Source organism: Gigantopelta aegis, chromosome 15 (genome assembly GCF_016097555.1).
Source record: "Gigantopelta aegis isolate Gae_Host chromosome 15, Gae_host_genome, whole genome shotgun sequence".
NCBI classification, from domain to species: domain Eukaryota; kingdom Metazoa; phylum Mollusca; class Gastropoda; order Neomphalida; family Peltospiridae; genus Gigantopelta; species Gigantopelta aegis.
This window is the reverse complement of record NC_054713.1, coordinates 26,670,428-26,689,775: the sequence shown is the minus strand read 5'-3', so window position 1 is coordinate 26,689,775 and position 19,348 is coordinate 26,670,428. Positions and strand designations below refer to the sequence as shown.

General features: G+C 33.2%; 1 protein-coding gene across 4 annotated transcripts in view; it reads right to left on the bottom strand.

Annotated features, from left to right (window-relative positions):
- Nucleotides 1–912: 912 nt before the first annotated feature.
- Nucleotides 913–19,348, bottom strand: part of LOC121390225 (vesicle-associated membrane protein 3-like) — a 44,769-nt gene continuing 26,333 nt past the window's right edge. For 3 of the 4 annotated variants that reach the window (XM_041521996.1, XM_041521995.1, XM_041521993.1), the window contains 2 exons: nucleotides 16,975–17,026; nucleotides 913–7,062 (listed from right to left, as the gene is read on the bottom strand). In XM_041521996.1, coding sequence (XP_041377930.1) covers nucleotides 6,980–7,062; nucleotides 16,975–17,026 — 135 coding nt within the window. In that variant the 3' untranslated portion in view covers nucleotides 913–6,979. Of the gene's footprint in view, nucleotides 7,063–16,974; nucleotides 17,027–17,843; nucleotides 17,896–19,348 lie in introns of all 4 variants that reach the window. The other variant, XM_041521994.1, reaches the window with a different exon arrangement.

Sequence of the window (19,348 nt, the reverse complement as noted above, 5' to 3'; positions counted from 1 at the left end):
AATAGTGGTGCTAATTTTAATTAGATTACTCCAGAAGGTACGGCCCTGATATAATATTTAAAATATGTCGAGGGCGTTGTTAAATAATTATTTTTTTCATTTCCTTTGTCAATTTTAGAGGGGTTTCTTCCCATGTACCTACCAAATTTCAAAATTCAAAATGTGCCAAGGTGTCGTTGATTTAAACAAACTTTCCTTTCCTTCCGATTTATATTTTCTTGTTTGGGGGCAGGTTTTAGCTCAGTCAGTAGAATGCTCGTCTGAGGTGTGGTTTGAAGAATCAGATCATTGGGTTTTCTGTCCCAACTAGTGCCCCTCGAGAGTGTGGTATGTGCTGTCCTGTCTGGGAAAGTGCATTTAAAAGATCCATTGCAGAGAATTTTTAAATTTAGTGGGTTTCTTCTGAAAAGTGTGGGAGTGTCAGAATTATTTGACATCCAATAGCCAATGGTGGTAAAAAAAATCCAACTTGTTTTCTGACATAAATGACATTAAGCATACATGTATATATACATTCGTAAACCAGAGCTGAAAGTGAATTAAGCTGTATCCTAACTGGACGCGCGCGATAATTTTAGATATCATTGATTTCAATCACCGTATCCTAACCACATGCATACGGTTAGGATATGGTGATTGAAATCAATGATTTCTAAAATAATCGCTTGCATCTGGTTAGGATACAGGTTAACAAAAATTGGAAGTTTTAATATTGACGGTTGGGTACATATATGGGTCACACAAACATATAGATATATATATATATATATATATAGATAGACCATCACTGCTGCTACAAAGTGTGGGGCACAGACCCACCACTCCCCCACCAGTGCTGATGCTCCAGAATTCCTTGGCTACCAGTGGGAACAGCACTGTATTTTTAAATAGTGAAAACAAACAACTATAAGCTACATGGAAGGATTTATTTTCTAACATGACAAAATACCATGTGCAACTGTGATAAAATCTGGATGTTAAATGCACCAACTAGAAACAAATTGACACAAAGCATAATAATCTACTGATGCACTAGTAATCATGACTATCCTCTGTAAAAGGGCTACTGCACACAAAATTATACAGTGAAAATGTACACCCAAGAATGGTTAGAGCATTCTATAAAATATAACAACAATTCAATGTGATCAGACCTTAAGTATTGCACAGAGCTGGGTGAAAACAGTGTAACCAGTAACAGTATTGTAAGACTGTTCATAACATCCACTTTTAAAAGCTATCTTGATGATACTCCCTATGCAATACGGGCATTATAGGAATCTTGAATCTGGTTTCAAATGCTACCCACATGATTAACGCCATGTGGTAGTCTAGCACATGAATTTTGTTTACCATGTGTATATAATCGGCACATGATAAATAAACTGTTGCAGCAGTATGCCACTGTATGCCCATTTCAAGAACAAAAGATTCTTATCCAAATGTAAGCTTTGGGCTAAAAAAATCAATAAGTGAAATTTTTATTACAAGATTAAAAGAAAAAACAACAACTAAGAGTAATGACTGTTCATTATCCATAATTAATCATTCCAGGGCAGTTTTTTCACTATATCATACATATAATTTGACATTAATGTGATTTCATGCACAGAAATGTGCATTTCCAAATCAGTGTTCTTTTATTTCTATAGACAATTTGACATTGTTGCAGTGTACTTACATAAACATGGTCTTTGCCATGAGCAAACTCGAGGCGAGCTGAAGACCCCTCTAGGTCAGCAATTGCATAAAGTTATTCAACATTTTATTGAATGGCAATCAATTTTCCATTCTAAAGCTTTCCAGGTAGGTAGGTGGGGGGGTGGGGGGGGGGGGGGGGAGAAATACACAAGTGTTCTCGGAAAGGAAATGTCTTCCAGCAGTTGGTGTACTATACATGTATCTGTACAAAAAACAAATAGCAAATTTGTATGATGCAGTACAAATTCATGGTGACCCACCAGCGCTGAAGTAATAGGTAGCAAGTGCACAAGATTTTACAGAGAAGACGACAGCACAGAACATTTTGTCACCTAGTCAAGGAGTTACATGTAGAAATGAATCGTGAAAAGCACCACAAATATGTCAGAATGTCGCCCAATAAACTGGAGTGAGTTCCCCTACACTTAGTACGGCATGGTTTGAGATTTACCTTCTCGATTAAGCTGTATGCAATGCTTCCACATTAGAAAGTCATTGTGTGCAAAAATTACTCACAGTTATCCTACATTTTTCACCTGTGGAAAAGGCACTCAATATGTACCATATCAATAAACATGTGTATGTAATCACATTAATGGAAAGTGGGCACTTCCAAAACAAAAATAGGAGTAATTGATCACATATTACCATGAAACAAGATACTTCAGATATCAATGAGAATTTTGTTTTAATATCTTTAGCATTTGCTAAAATGTAATATTTGATTGCAGTTAAGATTATGAAGGAAACATGAAGCTAACCAACAAAAACATAGCCAAAGCCAGTCAAGTACTCTTAATAAAAAATTACATGTATATTTCTATGTAATTTATATTTATAAGCATATGGATAGTCTTTCATAGTTCCTGCTTATTTTTACATTGTATTTTGATATTTTATTATTATTGTGTGCATAATAAAATGTGTCTGGTTAAAGGTGTCCTGTTGTTAACTGATTACACTTTCAGTGTACAGGCTGCAGTTTTAACTTGTTACACTCTATCAGAGTACAGGCTGCAGGTTTAACTTGTTACACTCTATCAAGAGTACAGGCTGCAGTTTTAATTTATTACACTCTATCAGAGTACAGGCTGCAGTTTTAACTTGTTACACTCTATCAGAGTACAGGCTGCAGGTTTAACTTGTTAAACTATCGGAGTACAGGCTGCAGTTTTAACTTATTACACACTATCATAGTACAGGCTGCAGGTTTAAGTTCAAATCTAGATAAAATGTTTGATCTGCAGGGCACAAGTCCTTCATATGCTTACTACTAGTATATTCCTCCACACCTGGGCCTGTGCTTATAAAACTTTTGAAGTCTAGACTCAATCTCAAACGACATCACTGTCTCAGACTCCATCTCAAACGACGTCACTGTCTCAGACTATTAGTCTCGAGTCTAAAAGTTTTATATGCACCAGGCCTGGTCCTATTTAATGAATGAACACCATTTCCATAAACTGTATACACAGTTAACAACAGTATGATAATTGTATACAAAGGTAACCAGTCTGATAATTGTATACAAAGGTAACCACAGTCTGATACAGATTCCCAGCCAAGTCTGTAGGCCAGCCAGTAGTTTGTTTGATCACAGTTACAGACTGAACTTAAAATACGTAAATGATAATGCTTTATAATTTTTTCCTACATCCCAAACTCTTCATGTACTTATGGATGAATAAGAATGATTTGTTTGTTTGTATCATTTTACATCTGGGGATACATAGAAATATTTCTTAAGTGATGTTTTGTTGGCACGTACAACTTGTTATCAGTCAAAACAACTGTCATTGAAGGCAATCACCGTTGTTACCAGATGTGCAATTAATTATAGATTATACATGTACAGAATCGATAATGAAATACATATACAATAGATAAAGATATACAGGTTTACACATTTATACACAGATTCTATAAATTCATTTAATTACAACAATTTAAGCTAAATGTACAGAATATACAAACAACAAAATAAATAATTTACAGGAAAGTACTTTCGTGAAATGGGCCTTCATTGGTGTACATCAAAAAAAGTAAATTATTAACTAGAAAATTAACAAGAAAACCAGTAGAGATTGACATTCAATCTGTCCATGTTACTGCAGAGATTCCTTTTAATATACAACAGTGTTGTTAAAGTAAAACCATCTAAATCAAAGGTCACCCTTCGAACTATTGGTGTAGAATTAGTTTAATATTTGGCTAGTTCAAAATATTCTAATCTTAAGACTGTATTGTAGTGAAGACAAGAGTTTAACTTTGCTATGTATTTCCAAAAGCATCCACTGTTAACACAATGTGTTCATCAATTACTAACATGCACTAAATAATACAAATTAACAAATACGGAAATAAAAGGTCACAATTCCAGAAATTAATGCTTTGAGCTAATCTTTATTGTGTACAATTCTATTTTTTATTCCATATTCTATCTTGTACCAACCTGGCCAAACACTGCTGTTTATAAATGCTTCCATTGCTACACTCAAGCTTGATAAAGCAATTGCACATTCCCAACTGAGGTCAAGCTTATGACAATTAAATAATTTCATAAAAAATGGAATGCAAATCAAATAAATTGATTATGTATAATAAAAAAAAAAAAAAAAAAAAAAATTCATCACGAAAGAGCATAAAATGTCCACAAAACATTAATGAACTAATTAGAATCATCCATGTGATAGATGTAAGAAATAACTGTTACACATTTCTGCATAATTCACTTTACAAGTGATCAGTATGAGTGGTGCTACCGATAATTTGATATTTTTATACCCGACAGGAAATTGATTTCAATTCTACTGGGATCAAGTCACAGTGATCATTAAAAAGAAAAATTAAATAGCAATAAACAAAGAGAGAGAGAGACTGAGCATTGTTTTGTTTGGATAACTCTCAAGAAAAAGCACATTGTTATCACTGTTATATGACATGCATTAGAACAGAAGACATTTCTTAGCACACAGCCTGTTAATTGCAAAGGATCTACATGTATGGCAGGCAGTACCTTTAGGTATTTGATGCACCAGTCCTTAAGAAGTGGTCAGCGCCAAAGGTTATTTGCAAAAGCTCCACTATAATACCGGGTACATCACAATACATGGAAGAGAAATCACACACAATGCTTTTACATAATAATGAACATGTAAGCGATGGACCACCGCAAACCATGTTTTGGCATGAAGAAGCTCGGATATATCCTCAATACCATTTTCTTGTTGACAAACATCTTGTTCAGCCTGATCGCAAAATATAAAAACAATATCACATACTGGTCGAATTAACTGTACATAAACCAGTCAATTTGGTCTCAACACTAGAAATCCTGTTGAATCTTTCACAGCATATTTTGTCATTGCTATATATAATATATACCTGATTAAAGCTGTCTATTGTACACAACATAACTTTACATGTACATGTAGTCACTTAACAAGGTCTTCAAGGCCGATATTACTTGTGGTCTTCCAACTGTTCTACACACGTTCCTTTCTATTTCTGCTTATCCCATCTGAGTGGATATTTTCCCATTCGAAGTTTTGGGGTGTTTTTGTTTTTTTTGCAAGAGTCCGGTCATATTTAACTGTTGTCTCATTTAAAACATAGGTATCACAGCAAAATTATCATTTTGTCAATATGATGTTAGAACAATTTCCATGTCCCACACCCAAAACCAACTGTCCTGGACAAGTGATAACATACAGCCCTGGTTTTAGTGAAGGTGCTTTTAACAGATACTTAAAGTGTACATACTGCTGTCACAATTCACCACCTGGCAGTGCCAAATATCTGGTGTATTGTTTGTCAATGCATCATGTCAGTTCGGTTGTTGACCTTGGTGTGGCCAGTGATTATGCCAGACAGACTGATTAATGCGTGTTTGTCTACAAGTTACATGCACCACCAATTGTAACAATTTGTATTCCATCAAACAACCCATTATTAGTACAATATTCACATGTTGGGAAAAAAAAAAAAAAAAAGTACAAAAAAAATCCATGTAAATAAATTTAAAAAAAAGAAAACATGAAATTATAATGTATATACAAAAATATGTATAATTTGAAATGTGTGAAAGCTGTATATAATTGACATACAGCTAGTCGGTGAATTTTCTGGTTACACTTTACATACAGCTAGACACTGTGTGGACATTAAATTAAATCAGCTTTCTGCAGGGTGGATAATGTGGGTGATGGTCTTTCACACAGAAGTGTGATTTCTTTGTATTGCTCGACTACTAAAAATGTTTGTTCATGCTTCATGTGCACATACATATACTGATAGCCATACTGCAAGTGTAAAACAAATCTTGCAGAATTTAACAATAGATAAAGACTTAATATAGAGAAGAGCGATAGTGTTTTAGTAACAACTGTAGAAACAATGCTGGGAAAGGAAATATTATAATTGTGCAGTATGGGTAATAATTGTATACTGTAGTACAACCATCATACAACTTTCCAGTGAGTGTAAATAATGTATGAAACTCTGGGCGATTTGAATTATATTATAGTAGGCATAATGTCATAGTGAATGTAATATCTGTACAATATTCTTGTATATGGTGCAACAACTGCATAATGCAGAAGAGACCATTGTATTATAACTGCGTGGTGCAGACAAAAAGCTAATTTTCATTTGATAAAACGACGACTTAATGTTGTTGGTAGAAATTCTGCTGGTGGCTTTTAATTTAAACCAGTTTCAAATTTCTTCCCACCTGATTAAACTGGAGAATCAACTCATTATTCTGAACTGAAGCCAGAACTTGGAGGAAATTTGACACTAAAGCTGCAAGCCAAACAGTGCAGTGCACATATTTATGTCCAACAATGATCCTTTATAAATATTTTATTTGATTTTAAATAATAATGGTAAATATTCAATCTGATGCATACAACAAGACTTCCAACTACATAATTCTTATAGTACAAATAAAGACACCATTCTAGCAATTAAAAGAAAATAGAAAAGAAAAAAGTTTCAATTAATTTTTTCTGGTTTTTAAAATACTTGATTTATTTATAATTATATATATTAAAAAAACAAACAATTGACAACAAAATGTACTATTTCTTTTCCACAGTTGAAACTGTCACATTATCTAGAACACAAAACATTACTATGATCTGGAATGATTTTCCTGTAAGATGATACACATACATTTATTAAAATGATGTAAACACCCATGTCAGAAAGTGATGACTAATATTGTACGAGTACACACCCATACAGTTATCTCCCCTTGCAGATGACCGTAACAGGTTTATGGAGATGGTGTAGAAGCAACAGGAGCAGGAGCAGGAGGAGGGGAATTTGAATCACTCTTCTGTGAAGTAACCACCCACACTGAAAACAAACAGATAAAACATTTTCATCAAACATTTTCTCTCACAGAATACTATTTTTGTGACATGTTCAAAGATTAATTTATTATTAGCAGATATGGTCGTTAACGCATGTTAAGCTAATTTGTTGTTACGGTGTACCATAAAAAATGAATTACTGATAAAGAAAAGTCATCTTCGATTCCACTCTCATACACCACAAAGCATCCATTGGTTTTGTACTGGTCACCAATAACAAAAGTTATTTCAACTACATTGTTGTAAAGTACTAGACATGTAAAAATTATGGGAACTTGATTTTTAGATTCACCAACTGTTAAAGACTGAGAAAAGTAATAAACATAAAGTTTATATGTGCTGCATGCAAGCAACTAGATGAAACGCACACATTTATGTCACAGAAAGTAATTTATAGTCACGTGTAATTCATGAAGAATATCATTTTGATAAAGTTATGCATATGTGTGTACAGACTAGTAATGTAAGTTTATCAGTGTTATTATCACTGCTTAGCTTAGCAATGTTGGATTGGACACCAGAATGCCACGAGTGTTGTAATTCAATATTTCTTTTCTTACACATGTATACATCCACATAGGTTGAGAAATATTTCCATTATATACAAATATATCAATACCATTACCTCTTTAAAACATCAATTACATGCACTCTTGCCATTAAGTCTAAGTTAGCACATGCAACTTACATGCTATAAAAAATATTTTAAAATGTACTATTATTTAAATAATTGAATTGAACATTAAAAATGTGTCCCATCATGCAACCACACACAAGGTGTAAATGCTGGTTCCTTTTCTCATAAAATTACACGTATACTTATAACATGATACCCCACTTATACAAAACCAACTGAAAAATAAATTACATCCAGTATTTTGGGTAGCCAAATTTGAAAATAAAAATTTTAACATCTGAATTTTATTACAAAATTTAATATGCTTTAAATTCATATTTTCCTATTTATAGTACTTAAAGCATAATTTGCACACTGTGAATACATTTTAGGAAGAGATAAACTGAAAATCAAAAGTAACGATTTAGGACCCTAGTTAAATGTTTTCTCATGAGTAAGAAATGTATTGCAATGTAAAAAGCTTAATTTTTTTAATGTACTGTATTCATTAACCTATGTTAATACAACATGTAGGCAATGCAGTGGTGGTTGTTTCTATATCACTGTGTATTTAGAAAGAAATGTGTTTTTATTTAACGATGCACTCAACACATTTTATTTACGGTTATATGGCGTCAGACATATGGTTAAGGACCACACAGAGTTTGAGAGGAAACCCGCTGTCGCCACTACATGGGCTACTCTCTGAAATATTTGAACTGGGCAATTGTATTTTTAAATATATTTCTGCATGAAATGACTTGACTAACCAACATGGACACTTGTCACAATTTCAACTATGACCCTTTGGTGTTTAATGTAGTTATTTCAACTGGATATTTGGTGTCTAACATAGTTATTTCAACTGTGGATATTTGGTGTCTAACATAGTTATTTCAACTGTGGATATTTGGTGTCTAACAATTATTTCAACTCTGGATATTTGGTGTCTAACAGTTATTTCAACTGGATATTTGGTGTCTAACAGTTATTTCAACTGGATATTTGGTGTCTAACATAGTTATTTCAACTGTGGATATTTTGTGTCTAACAGTTATTTCAACTGTGGATATTTGGTGTCTAACAGTTATTTCAACTGTGGATATTTAGTGTCTAACAATTATTTCAACTGTGGATATTTGGTGTCTAACATAGTTATTTCAACTGTGGATATTTGGTGTTTAACATAGTTATTTCAACTGTGGATATTTGGTGTCTAACATAGTTATTTCAACTGTGGATATTTGATGTCTAACATAGTTATTTCAACATTTGGCTGATAGAAAGAGAAACCTTGCTGCCATCACACAGGCCATTTGTACCATAAAACCAACAGGGTAACCTTTTATATGAATGTTCCCAAAGACATACCATTACCAGAAGGAAGGAAGGTTTTATTTATTAACACACTTTTAATTATGATCAGTGTCGGACATATGGTTAACACCACCACAGATGAGAGGAATCTAGCAGCTGCCACGCAATGGATACCCTTTTCAATTATCAGCAAGGGATCCTTTATGTGCAGCATCTCAGACAGGATAGTACATACCACAGCCTTTGTTGCACCAGTTATGGAGCACTGGTTGTAACAAAAAATAGCCCAATTGGCCGACCGATGGGGATTGATCCAAGACAGACCGTAAACCAGGCAAGCACTTTACCACTGGGCTACATCCTGTCCCTGGTACATGCAGTCTTCAGATGTAACCCGCTATTCTCCAGTAACAGCAAGAGATCGTTTGTATGCACTTTCACACCGACAGGATAGCACATATCAAAGCCTTTGATAATACCAGTCATGGGGCACTGGTTGGGATGGGGTGAAAACCAACAACTGAGAGTAGACCAATCGAGGGTATTTGATCCTTCAGCCCAAGCGCCTCAGGCGAGAGTCATACCGAATGTTCCAGATCCTGGCCCTGCTGTGAAAGCTACATGCAACCAACAACCCCCTTCCCAGTGACATACTTGTAGTCTGTTTGCACCAAAAGGGCACCAGGGTTTCTGCCTGAGGGTAAAACAGGTATGGCGCCATGTTTGGCAGATTTGTTTTTTTAAAGTTAACGTTTTGACAAAATTAATAACTATATCATTACTGTATGATTTTCTTAACCCTAACCTTAAACTTAACCCATTTTCTTTCTGGGGACAAATCTGGTCATTATGCAGCTTCCTAACATCTTGAATTTAGTAGTAAATTACAGTATATGCATGTTAACCAACTAGTGTTGTTTGCTATCCTTCTGTTATAATCAATAGCATGTAACCATTGTTGCGAGTTCAGATAATTACAGACAAAACAATCGCACAAAAGTTGTTTTGAACATTCTGTTGTACATCTCTTTAAATTTTGCATCATGAAATATTTGTGTCTTGTATGACCTTGCTAAATTCGCTAACATTTTATGCTTGCTAACATTTCCTGATTTACAGTATTACATTTTAAACCCATACCAACTTGCAAACATTTTTTGAAAAAATCCCCAATTGAGCAGTATTTTGGCTGTTCCTGCATTTTGTCTTCACCACTGTATTAAAAATGTGCTTTAATTTATACAATTTGATGTTAATTTGTAAACAAACTTTTCTATTTTCATAAATTTGTTTTAAATTTTTTTTACAAGTTGGTATGGGTTTAAAACTTAATGTTTTTATAGAAATTTCAGCATTATACATTATGTAGTTTTATACCAATTCATCGGTTCCCTTTTGCTGCAAACGGACTATAGGATGTCAATAACTTTGGACTCCCTCAGAAGGGGAATGTAATAAAGAAGAAAATCCATATGCAATTCTCATTATGTATTATGAAAATAGAGAATGAAAAAGCTAAAACTAACAAAGAAAAAAATATGTTCACTAAAAAATAGAAAACATGCATTTTTTGCTTTGTTTTATAAAAAAAATAAGTGTAAAGACAAAGAAAGTATAAACTGTATTTTAAAAAAGTACCCTTAGCCATAGTTGGTAGCAAAATAGACTGAGCAAAGAAAAAAGAAATGTTAAAATCAATGGGTACATTTAAAAAAGAGTGGAAAATAGACAACTGTAGGTATTCTATAGGCAAATTAGTATACTGATTACTAAACTTTTCCATTCAAGTGGGTAAACTTGCAATGGAAAACTGAACACACTTTGAAATTATTAGTCACTTAAAGAGCAAAACTACCAGTACATGTAATGCACGGGTGGGAATTGGTGAACTGTGAAAAAAAGAGGAAATCTAGAGGGGTCCTGGAAATTCTTGAAATCCTAGGTTACATTTTGGAGGAAATGCAATGTTCCATGAGAGGAAAACAGCTGATCCGAGGAGAATTCCCTTCCCCCTGAATGTAGCTATTAATAAAAGTAAAGCTTTGTTTAACAACAGCATTAGAGCACAATGATTAATTAATCATCAGCATTTTTCCATTAGCAGCTAGGGATCTTTTACATTAACTTTCCCACAAATACAACAGCATATATCACTATACCTTTGATATGATGTGGGTATTGATCAAGATTGGAGAAAAAATCCAGTTAGAGAATGGTCGACCGACTGTAACCCAAGCATCTCAGGTAAGCCTGTACTGACTGAACTAGATTGTACCTATTTATATCAATAACAGTAGTACCATACTCTGTTGTGTCAGTCTTTCAAATGGGACAATTCCCTTTTAGACATGGGAGCTAGAACAATAGCAATTCATCATCTGCTGCTACAAAATAGCAGTAGGCAAATCAAACTAATTCAGTTTGGTATATATATATATATATATATATGTTATATATATGCTGATCTTGTCCCATTCCCAATCCTCCCAAATCAACTTACAAGCTACATCTTCAATGACATTCTTTACAATACTTTTACCAGTACACTTGTACTTGCATCTACAAAGTGTAAGCGTGTATGGACAAGTGACCCACTACAATGTGACAGAGGTCTTAGTTACCATATATTACTGTGTATTAGCCAACTTTTGTAAATATCTTCCTGGAAAGAACAGCCTTCACAGTTAAGAATGGATATATGAGACCGAACATTATAAGAATCTATTGTATGTGGCCATGTGGCAGGGAACACTGTTTTCAAAATTTTGATTAGCAAAAATGGCCATCAGTTTGAAAATTTATTAGCAACTAGTACTTTTATATCTGAAACTTAGTAATGAATTGCAAAAACGTGATGCTGACAAAATGTTCCCTGCCGAGGTTTCATTAACAATGAAAACATCTTTGTTTTAGTCTTGTCCACTATCTGTTAGATGGGAAAGCCAGTAAATGAAAATAATTCTTTAATTTTAATTAATTACCTCTAATCAAAAAGCTAGTTTTTGTAGTGAAGTTTTGTAGTAATAGCAGATAATTATTCTGCTAAAAAATTACTACATCCCACCATGGATGGAAGTGATTATGTCCTTTTGACAATTACATGTATATCACATACTAATTTTATCATTGCACTGCTTATATGAAAACAGAACTGCATCATTTAAAGCATTGCAACTTTATTTGAGGAGAACAAAAGCAAAACAAGATTTATCACCCAACATTCAGATGTCATATCTATAGGCAACAATAAAATTTTAAAAAACATTTATTTGTTGAATATAATCTAGATACATTTTTATACTTTTGACCATTCTAGATACTTCAATAAGTTCAGTCAGTATATAAATGTGAATCAGTTCATACACAGCAATATACAGATAACTAAACATTTAGAGGGAAAAAACCTGGATTAAAACTAACACACGGTCTAAAAGACACACACACATTTAAAAAAAAAAAAAAAAAAAAGGAAAAAAAAGAAGCATGTGACATACATGTTTATTTAATAACTACATGTATATTATGAGGGTGACTCAGAGAAGTAGATTTTGATATATCGATAAATGTTCTTGTTATTCGAATATTCCATTACTCTCAGAACAAAAAGTGGCATTTCATCTTGGTTATCAATCTTATCACAATAAGATCATTTCATTATAAAATTTAAAATGTACTAATGATTAAAAAAAAAAAAAAAAAAATCCAGCTAGCAAAATCTCTGTAATACTGAGAAAATGATTCACAAATTGATTTGTTTCATCATACTTAATTTAATATGAATCGAAAAAAAACACCCAGTGTGCAGTATTTAAAAGTAAAATGTTCTATGGAATGAGAAAAAACGTTATCAGTTAAACGGATTCACTGAGGTGGTTCGATCCTGCAACACAAGCACCTCAGGCAAGAGCTCAACCGACCGAGCTAAATCCCACCCCTCCTAATGTTGCATCTACCTCAGCCAATGATGGCAGTATTTACTGTCGAGTGGAAGACCGCTAGTTCAACCTCAACTGAAATCAGTGCCTCACCACTATCATACCAATAATTAAAATCACTGAATTTCACCAAGAATACTTTTAATACCAGTGATGAGGACATGGGGAAGTCTCTTTGCAGCAGTAACCAGAGTTCATTTATTGTTTAAATAAAACCTAGTTTTAAATTTTCTTTTCTAATTCAGCAACATATAATTTTTATGTTTATTTTAGGTCACTAAATTCTGACAAACTTAAATGAATCAAATTCACAAACCACTGTAGTTCTGCATACTTACATGTAGTTGTTGAATGCAGTTTTAACATATATCTAATGTCTAAAATTCCTTCCGTTAAATGGACATTTTGATGTGAACTAATGCTGACTTCGAGTGAACTGATGTAAAACCGGTAGTATGTCAATTAGTCCAGCAACCCGTACAAACAATCTATGCAGCGTAACTGAACAGCTGTGATTCTGATGAAATACATGCTTTACATACATGTGCAGCTTACCCGAAGTCATCACGTTTAAAACCCAAACCCAAATGTATGTAGATGCATAAATACTTAATTTTGTAATTAACTGATTGACAGAATGTATATGTGCTTTTTCCTATATTTGTTTTTTTCTTTCTTTTTCTTTGCTGTCATTAATATATTGTATATAAAAGGTAAATCAAAGAATGTTGACTATGATGCATGTACCTAACCCTACAAGTGCCTGCGATTCACCATGTTATACACACCATTCTAAGATTACATAGCACTTGGGTTAACACTATCCGGGCTCTTCTGCCATTCGTCTTAATTATTCACCGCTTTTTCTGAGTGTGTTAACTACCATTTATTTTGATGTTAACTACATGTACAACAAAAAGAAACTGACCAAACCAGAAGCTGCACTTCACTCCAACATTGACCTTACTGTTGGTAATAAACGCCATACTATTTAACATAATTCATAACTGCATGTACGGTTATAATACTAAAAAGAAAACATTAAAACACATATTTCAAATTTCATCGTTTTTAGGCATCATCATCACTTACATGAATTCTGGCAGTTTCAAAAATGGCTACCACATGTTTCCTGCACTAAAATACATACATGAAGGCAAAAGCTTCAAACAATAGTTAGTTTGCGAGGGGCCTCTGTCTTTCAGTAAATAAGATGTGTGGATGTAAATGAATATTCGAATAGCAAGGATGTTTCAGCACTAGACCTACAGACACTAGTATTATGATACCCATCAGGTCATGTTCCTGGTATATCATATACATCACTACATTTCCTTGGAAAAAGAAATCAAAACAGACAATCTAGCATATTTACTCCCCAATAGTGTAGGCATAACTATTATTAGTATTAATGTTTGATAACTACACTTCTTTTCTTTTTTAAAAATCTAACAATATATCAATGACATTAAAATGAATCAAACAGTCAACAGAACATAAACAATGGAGCATGTGTAGGAGGGTTTGGGCAAAATTGTGATAGCTTAGCAATGATCATCAATCACTACATAGACAATATGTCACAAGTATGGATGCACGACTCATAATGGCCAATGATCAGCTATAAACTTAGAACCAGGGCTCACACTGGAATAAATTTTGGTTTAGCCAACTGTTAGATGTAGTATAGCATATCCTTAAAAATTATTAAAATGTGCTTGATTTAAGGAATATTTTATGAGCCAAAGACTAAATGTTGTAGCCACTTTGTATAAAAATTAGCAATTGGCGAATTTGGCCATGTACAGGGTTATCCCTGAGAACTTTGAACAATTCATTCTACTCAACTATGGTGTGACAAAAAAAAAAAATGGCCTCAGTGGGATATGCTTAAAGTCCTTGGACTGAAGGCTACTGGCCTCAGTGAGTTCACATCCCAGTACCAGATCCCACCCAGAGCGAGTTTAACAACTTCTCTCACATTAACCTCTAACCCAGTCTTGGGCAGACAGTTCAGATAGCCGACATGTGTGCCCAGGACAGCGTGCTTGAACTTTAAGAAGCATGACACTGGACATAAGCACCAAAATAAGTATTAACAAAATTGAAAGCTGATGTATACTGGCAGGGATAAGACCATAGAATATTAGCAATTTGGCATCTTTGCTACGAAAATCTGTCACAACTTCAAGTTCATTTAGCCAAACAAAAATGGCAGTACATATATATACATATATATATACATATATATATATATATATATATATATACACACACACACACACACACACACACACACATATACATATATATATATATACACAGGTAAAAGAATTAGCTTTCTGCTGAATTAGTAATGCAATATATTCACCAAATTCGACTTTTAATTAACATTTGGCAATTTGGCGAGGGACATCTTCACATCTTAGAATGGAGTGTACCCGGAGTGAGTTTTATCAGCTCAGTGGAAAGGTAAAAGACCACTAAATTAACTTCTCTCACTAACTAATCAACCACTAACCCACTGTCCTGGACATACAGCCCAGATAGCTGTGGTATGCCCAAAACACAATCTTTTAACTTAAATTTGATATAAAAAAGTTAAAATGTCAAACATTTTCAACGACCTGTTTGCTCAATTCTATTCACAAGTACTGGCCTCGGTGGTGTAGTGTTATGGCTGGTAGGTATTAGGTTCGACTCCCAGTACGGGCTCCCACCCAGAGTGAGTTAAATTACTCTTGTTTTACAGGAACATGACCTGACTGCCAGACAATACTGAGACAACAAGTGTGCAACATACGTTAGTGACACTGCAGTACCTGTAAATTATGACGTTGCTACCCATACTGTGTGGAAAAAAACAATTATATCAAGTTAAGTTTTCAATCATGAACATGTATGTGTCTTTCATTTCTATTACACCATTGGTGGAAAGTATTCAAAAACAATTTATCTATTAACATAGTTGTAGCTTGCTATGCACATGGATTGGTATTGTAGGTTTAATAACTTACCTGTTTTAAAAACACCAAAAACATTAACCATTACATCTAATATAGCAATCAAAGAATAAAGTTAAATGGAATTTTCATACTTATATTTCATTTAAAAAAATATTGCCAGCCATATAATGATACATACATGTCTGGCAATGTACCCACCTTTAGAATACAATTAGTACTTACATAGTGAAAGAAAATATCTTGCTACATTATGTAATGGACAAAATGAAACGAAAGCAACAGAAATATTTACCACCCAGAACATTATGCAAATGATTTTAATGCAGGGTCATCTGGGGATGATTCTTTTGAAACACAAAATGAAGCACATTTACAAAATGAACAAACATTTGATCAACCATCTCAAAATGTCAGTATGTATGTTTTGGCAAACACAATTATGATGAAATAGGAAACAAAAAGCTTGTTTGGTTTGAACGACAAACAAATATAATTTCAAATCCATGAGCAGACGGCATTCTTCACTACGGGTATTACTGTTACATTTATATACTGACCAATGTTTTTAATAAACTGCACGTAAAATTAGAGGTATAGTCATTGGCATTAAGAAACAGAGATATAGGTAAAATCTTAGACCCTAATAAACGGAGCCTGTCACTTACATAAAAAAAACTCATCCCCAAAATAACCCTAATTTGTCAATGCAGGTAACAAAACAAGACCAGAACAGATACATAACAGACACCTATATGCAGGTAATAAAACAAACATTTTCAAAACAAATCAAAACAGACTTCCCTGTAAATATTTTCTTTAATAAATCAGACAATTAAGACAATGATATTACGGAGATAGCAAATGTTTAATAAATACCTCAATACATTTAAGGATACTTCATAAAATATTCACTGATAGAATGAAACATTACACTGTTAGTTAGAAAACCTTCTGGGATCTTGGATAAGGACTAAAACTGAAGAGAGTAACATCATAAATTGTCAGATCATCAAGAAAATAAATACAGAAAGTGAATGTAACAAAAGATGAAGCAAACTTACCAACAATAATTATAATTATCACAACAACAATTCCAATGAGGATTAACCACATCTGTAAGACAATGGAAATAAAAATGGACAACACATTACACAAAAACAAATAGAAAATAACAGTGCATTGCAGTAAAACAAAAATAAAAATATATAATGTAAAATATTTTTTAAATTTACACCCAACTACAGGTACACAAACTAAAATACTACTGGAAACTAAATATTAAGAACGTAATTTTTTTAGTTTGTGTTTGGGACAAAAACAAAGGACTTTCATCCATCTTTTCTTATCTTAATCAAAGCTTTTGCTTTAAATATGATCTTTAAAAGTTGTTAAATTAACTTTTTAATAACTATGCACTTAACACAATTATTGTGACAGTTAACTTTAAAATATTATTAATTTGTGTAATTGTTTTAAACAATAATGCTTGAAACTTGGCATGTAAACAAATTTAATATTTTCCTATTCTCGTGTACCTTTTTAAATATTTTACTGATCAAAACTAAATAATTTGGTCAATGTTTGACGTCAATAATTACAATTTTCATCAGCCCCTTTTGTCACTTTAATAAGCACATAATGAAAGAAATGTTTTGAATCAAAATAACTTTAAACATATTATAATAACACGGCAGTGGTGGTGGTGGTGGGGATTTTTTTTTTCTCATAACAATGTTTCTATGGTTCTCTATTAAGTATTCAAACTATAAAATAAACTATCAGTGACTGCATACATAAAAAATAAAATAAATGATTGATCTACAAGTACATACAACAACAACAAGTGATGCTCAAGACAACGTGGCTATGTGATAAAATCATAACACAGCAGTGCAGACCATGTTTACGAATACTACACTGATCAACTCACCAATAATTATGATTATAATAACAGCAATTATTGATCCGAGTATAATCATCATCTGAAAATTTATTCAATATCCAATAATTAAATTTCCGTTAAATTCATTAGAATATAACGTCATCCCTTTGGTCCAGCAATAGCAACGGTACTTTCTTCATTTCTCAATGAACGTAAAAATTATATCAGGGAACATCATATCTGACGACGTCATTTTATATGGGCAAGTTGTGTTGTTGAGCGTTATTGTTTATAGACCAAAAATAATTCCAAATAAAGTATAAACTTTTAGTGTTATTATTAACAAGTATGATTCAAATTTAATTATAAGTATTATCTGTTATTTCTTTTACGTTCATCTGCGTTAGTGACGTGCGGTTATGAAATTTGGCTTCGGTTTCCGGTTTCGGTTTTAACCAAAAAAGTAGTTTCGGTTTTTAATGAGAAAACTTTGCAAAGCTCAAAAAGAACAGTTTGTAGAACAATCATGTTCTAGGTTTGTGGGTCTATTAAAAACATAAAAAATACTAGTTAACCTACAGATATTATCACTAGCCCGAGATTCTTTCCCTCAAATTTTATGAACATATTTTTTTCATATATAAAATGAACTATTTGCCAGCATGGTTTTATTTTGCAACTAAAACAAAAAAGTAGGGAAACTAACCTCGAAAAAACAAAACCGACTCAGAATACCTCGGCCAAAGTACGAATCAAATGGCCAAGTTGTTTCAAATGGGTCAATATCGGAAGTCCTTGGGTAATGGCACACAATACATAAAAAATGTCCGACATCATGGTAATTGGTGTTCGTTTGTAATCTGGATTAACTTTAACAATTTATCATAATTTTCATGTTGATACGAAGAAATGTTTTCCAATTGCAGTGTTAACAGTAAATCTATCTTTTGTCTCAGAAATTACTGAAAATAGCCGATATTGAAAGACCCACTGGAAATACCTTCCGGGTACAAATAATAAAGTACAGGTACAAATCAATGGTTCAAATAAATAATAAACATGGACAACTTTTGCATAAGTCAAACACGCATAAGAAAACATCATGTGGATGCGGTAAAATAGATATTATGTTCACAGACAAACAAGGTTTTCCAAACTGCCTCGTTCATGATTTCACATTGCAAATGACGCCATGCGACGTTCAAAACGTGTACCGAATTCACAGGTCAACCTCAAAAAATGCAAAAATATAGTCATTTGGCAGGTTATTGCTAGAAGTGGATTTTGGTACTAACTCACAAAGGATTTTTTGTTCCATTTCGGACAAGCTGGGCTAAAAATGGCAAACTGGGAAAACTGAAGTAAAGTTTTTTTCCCCATCTCCACGCTTATGGTTTTTGGTTTTTCTTCTATAACCAAAACTGAACTGATTCCACGGTTAAAATGATGCACAAACTTCTGTCTGAACGGCTTCAGATTTTGACAACGCCTTAATGTAATAAATAAATCAGTAAGATCAGTGTTTATGTTTTCCTTTTTTGTTCTACACTACT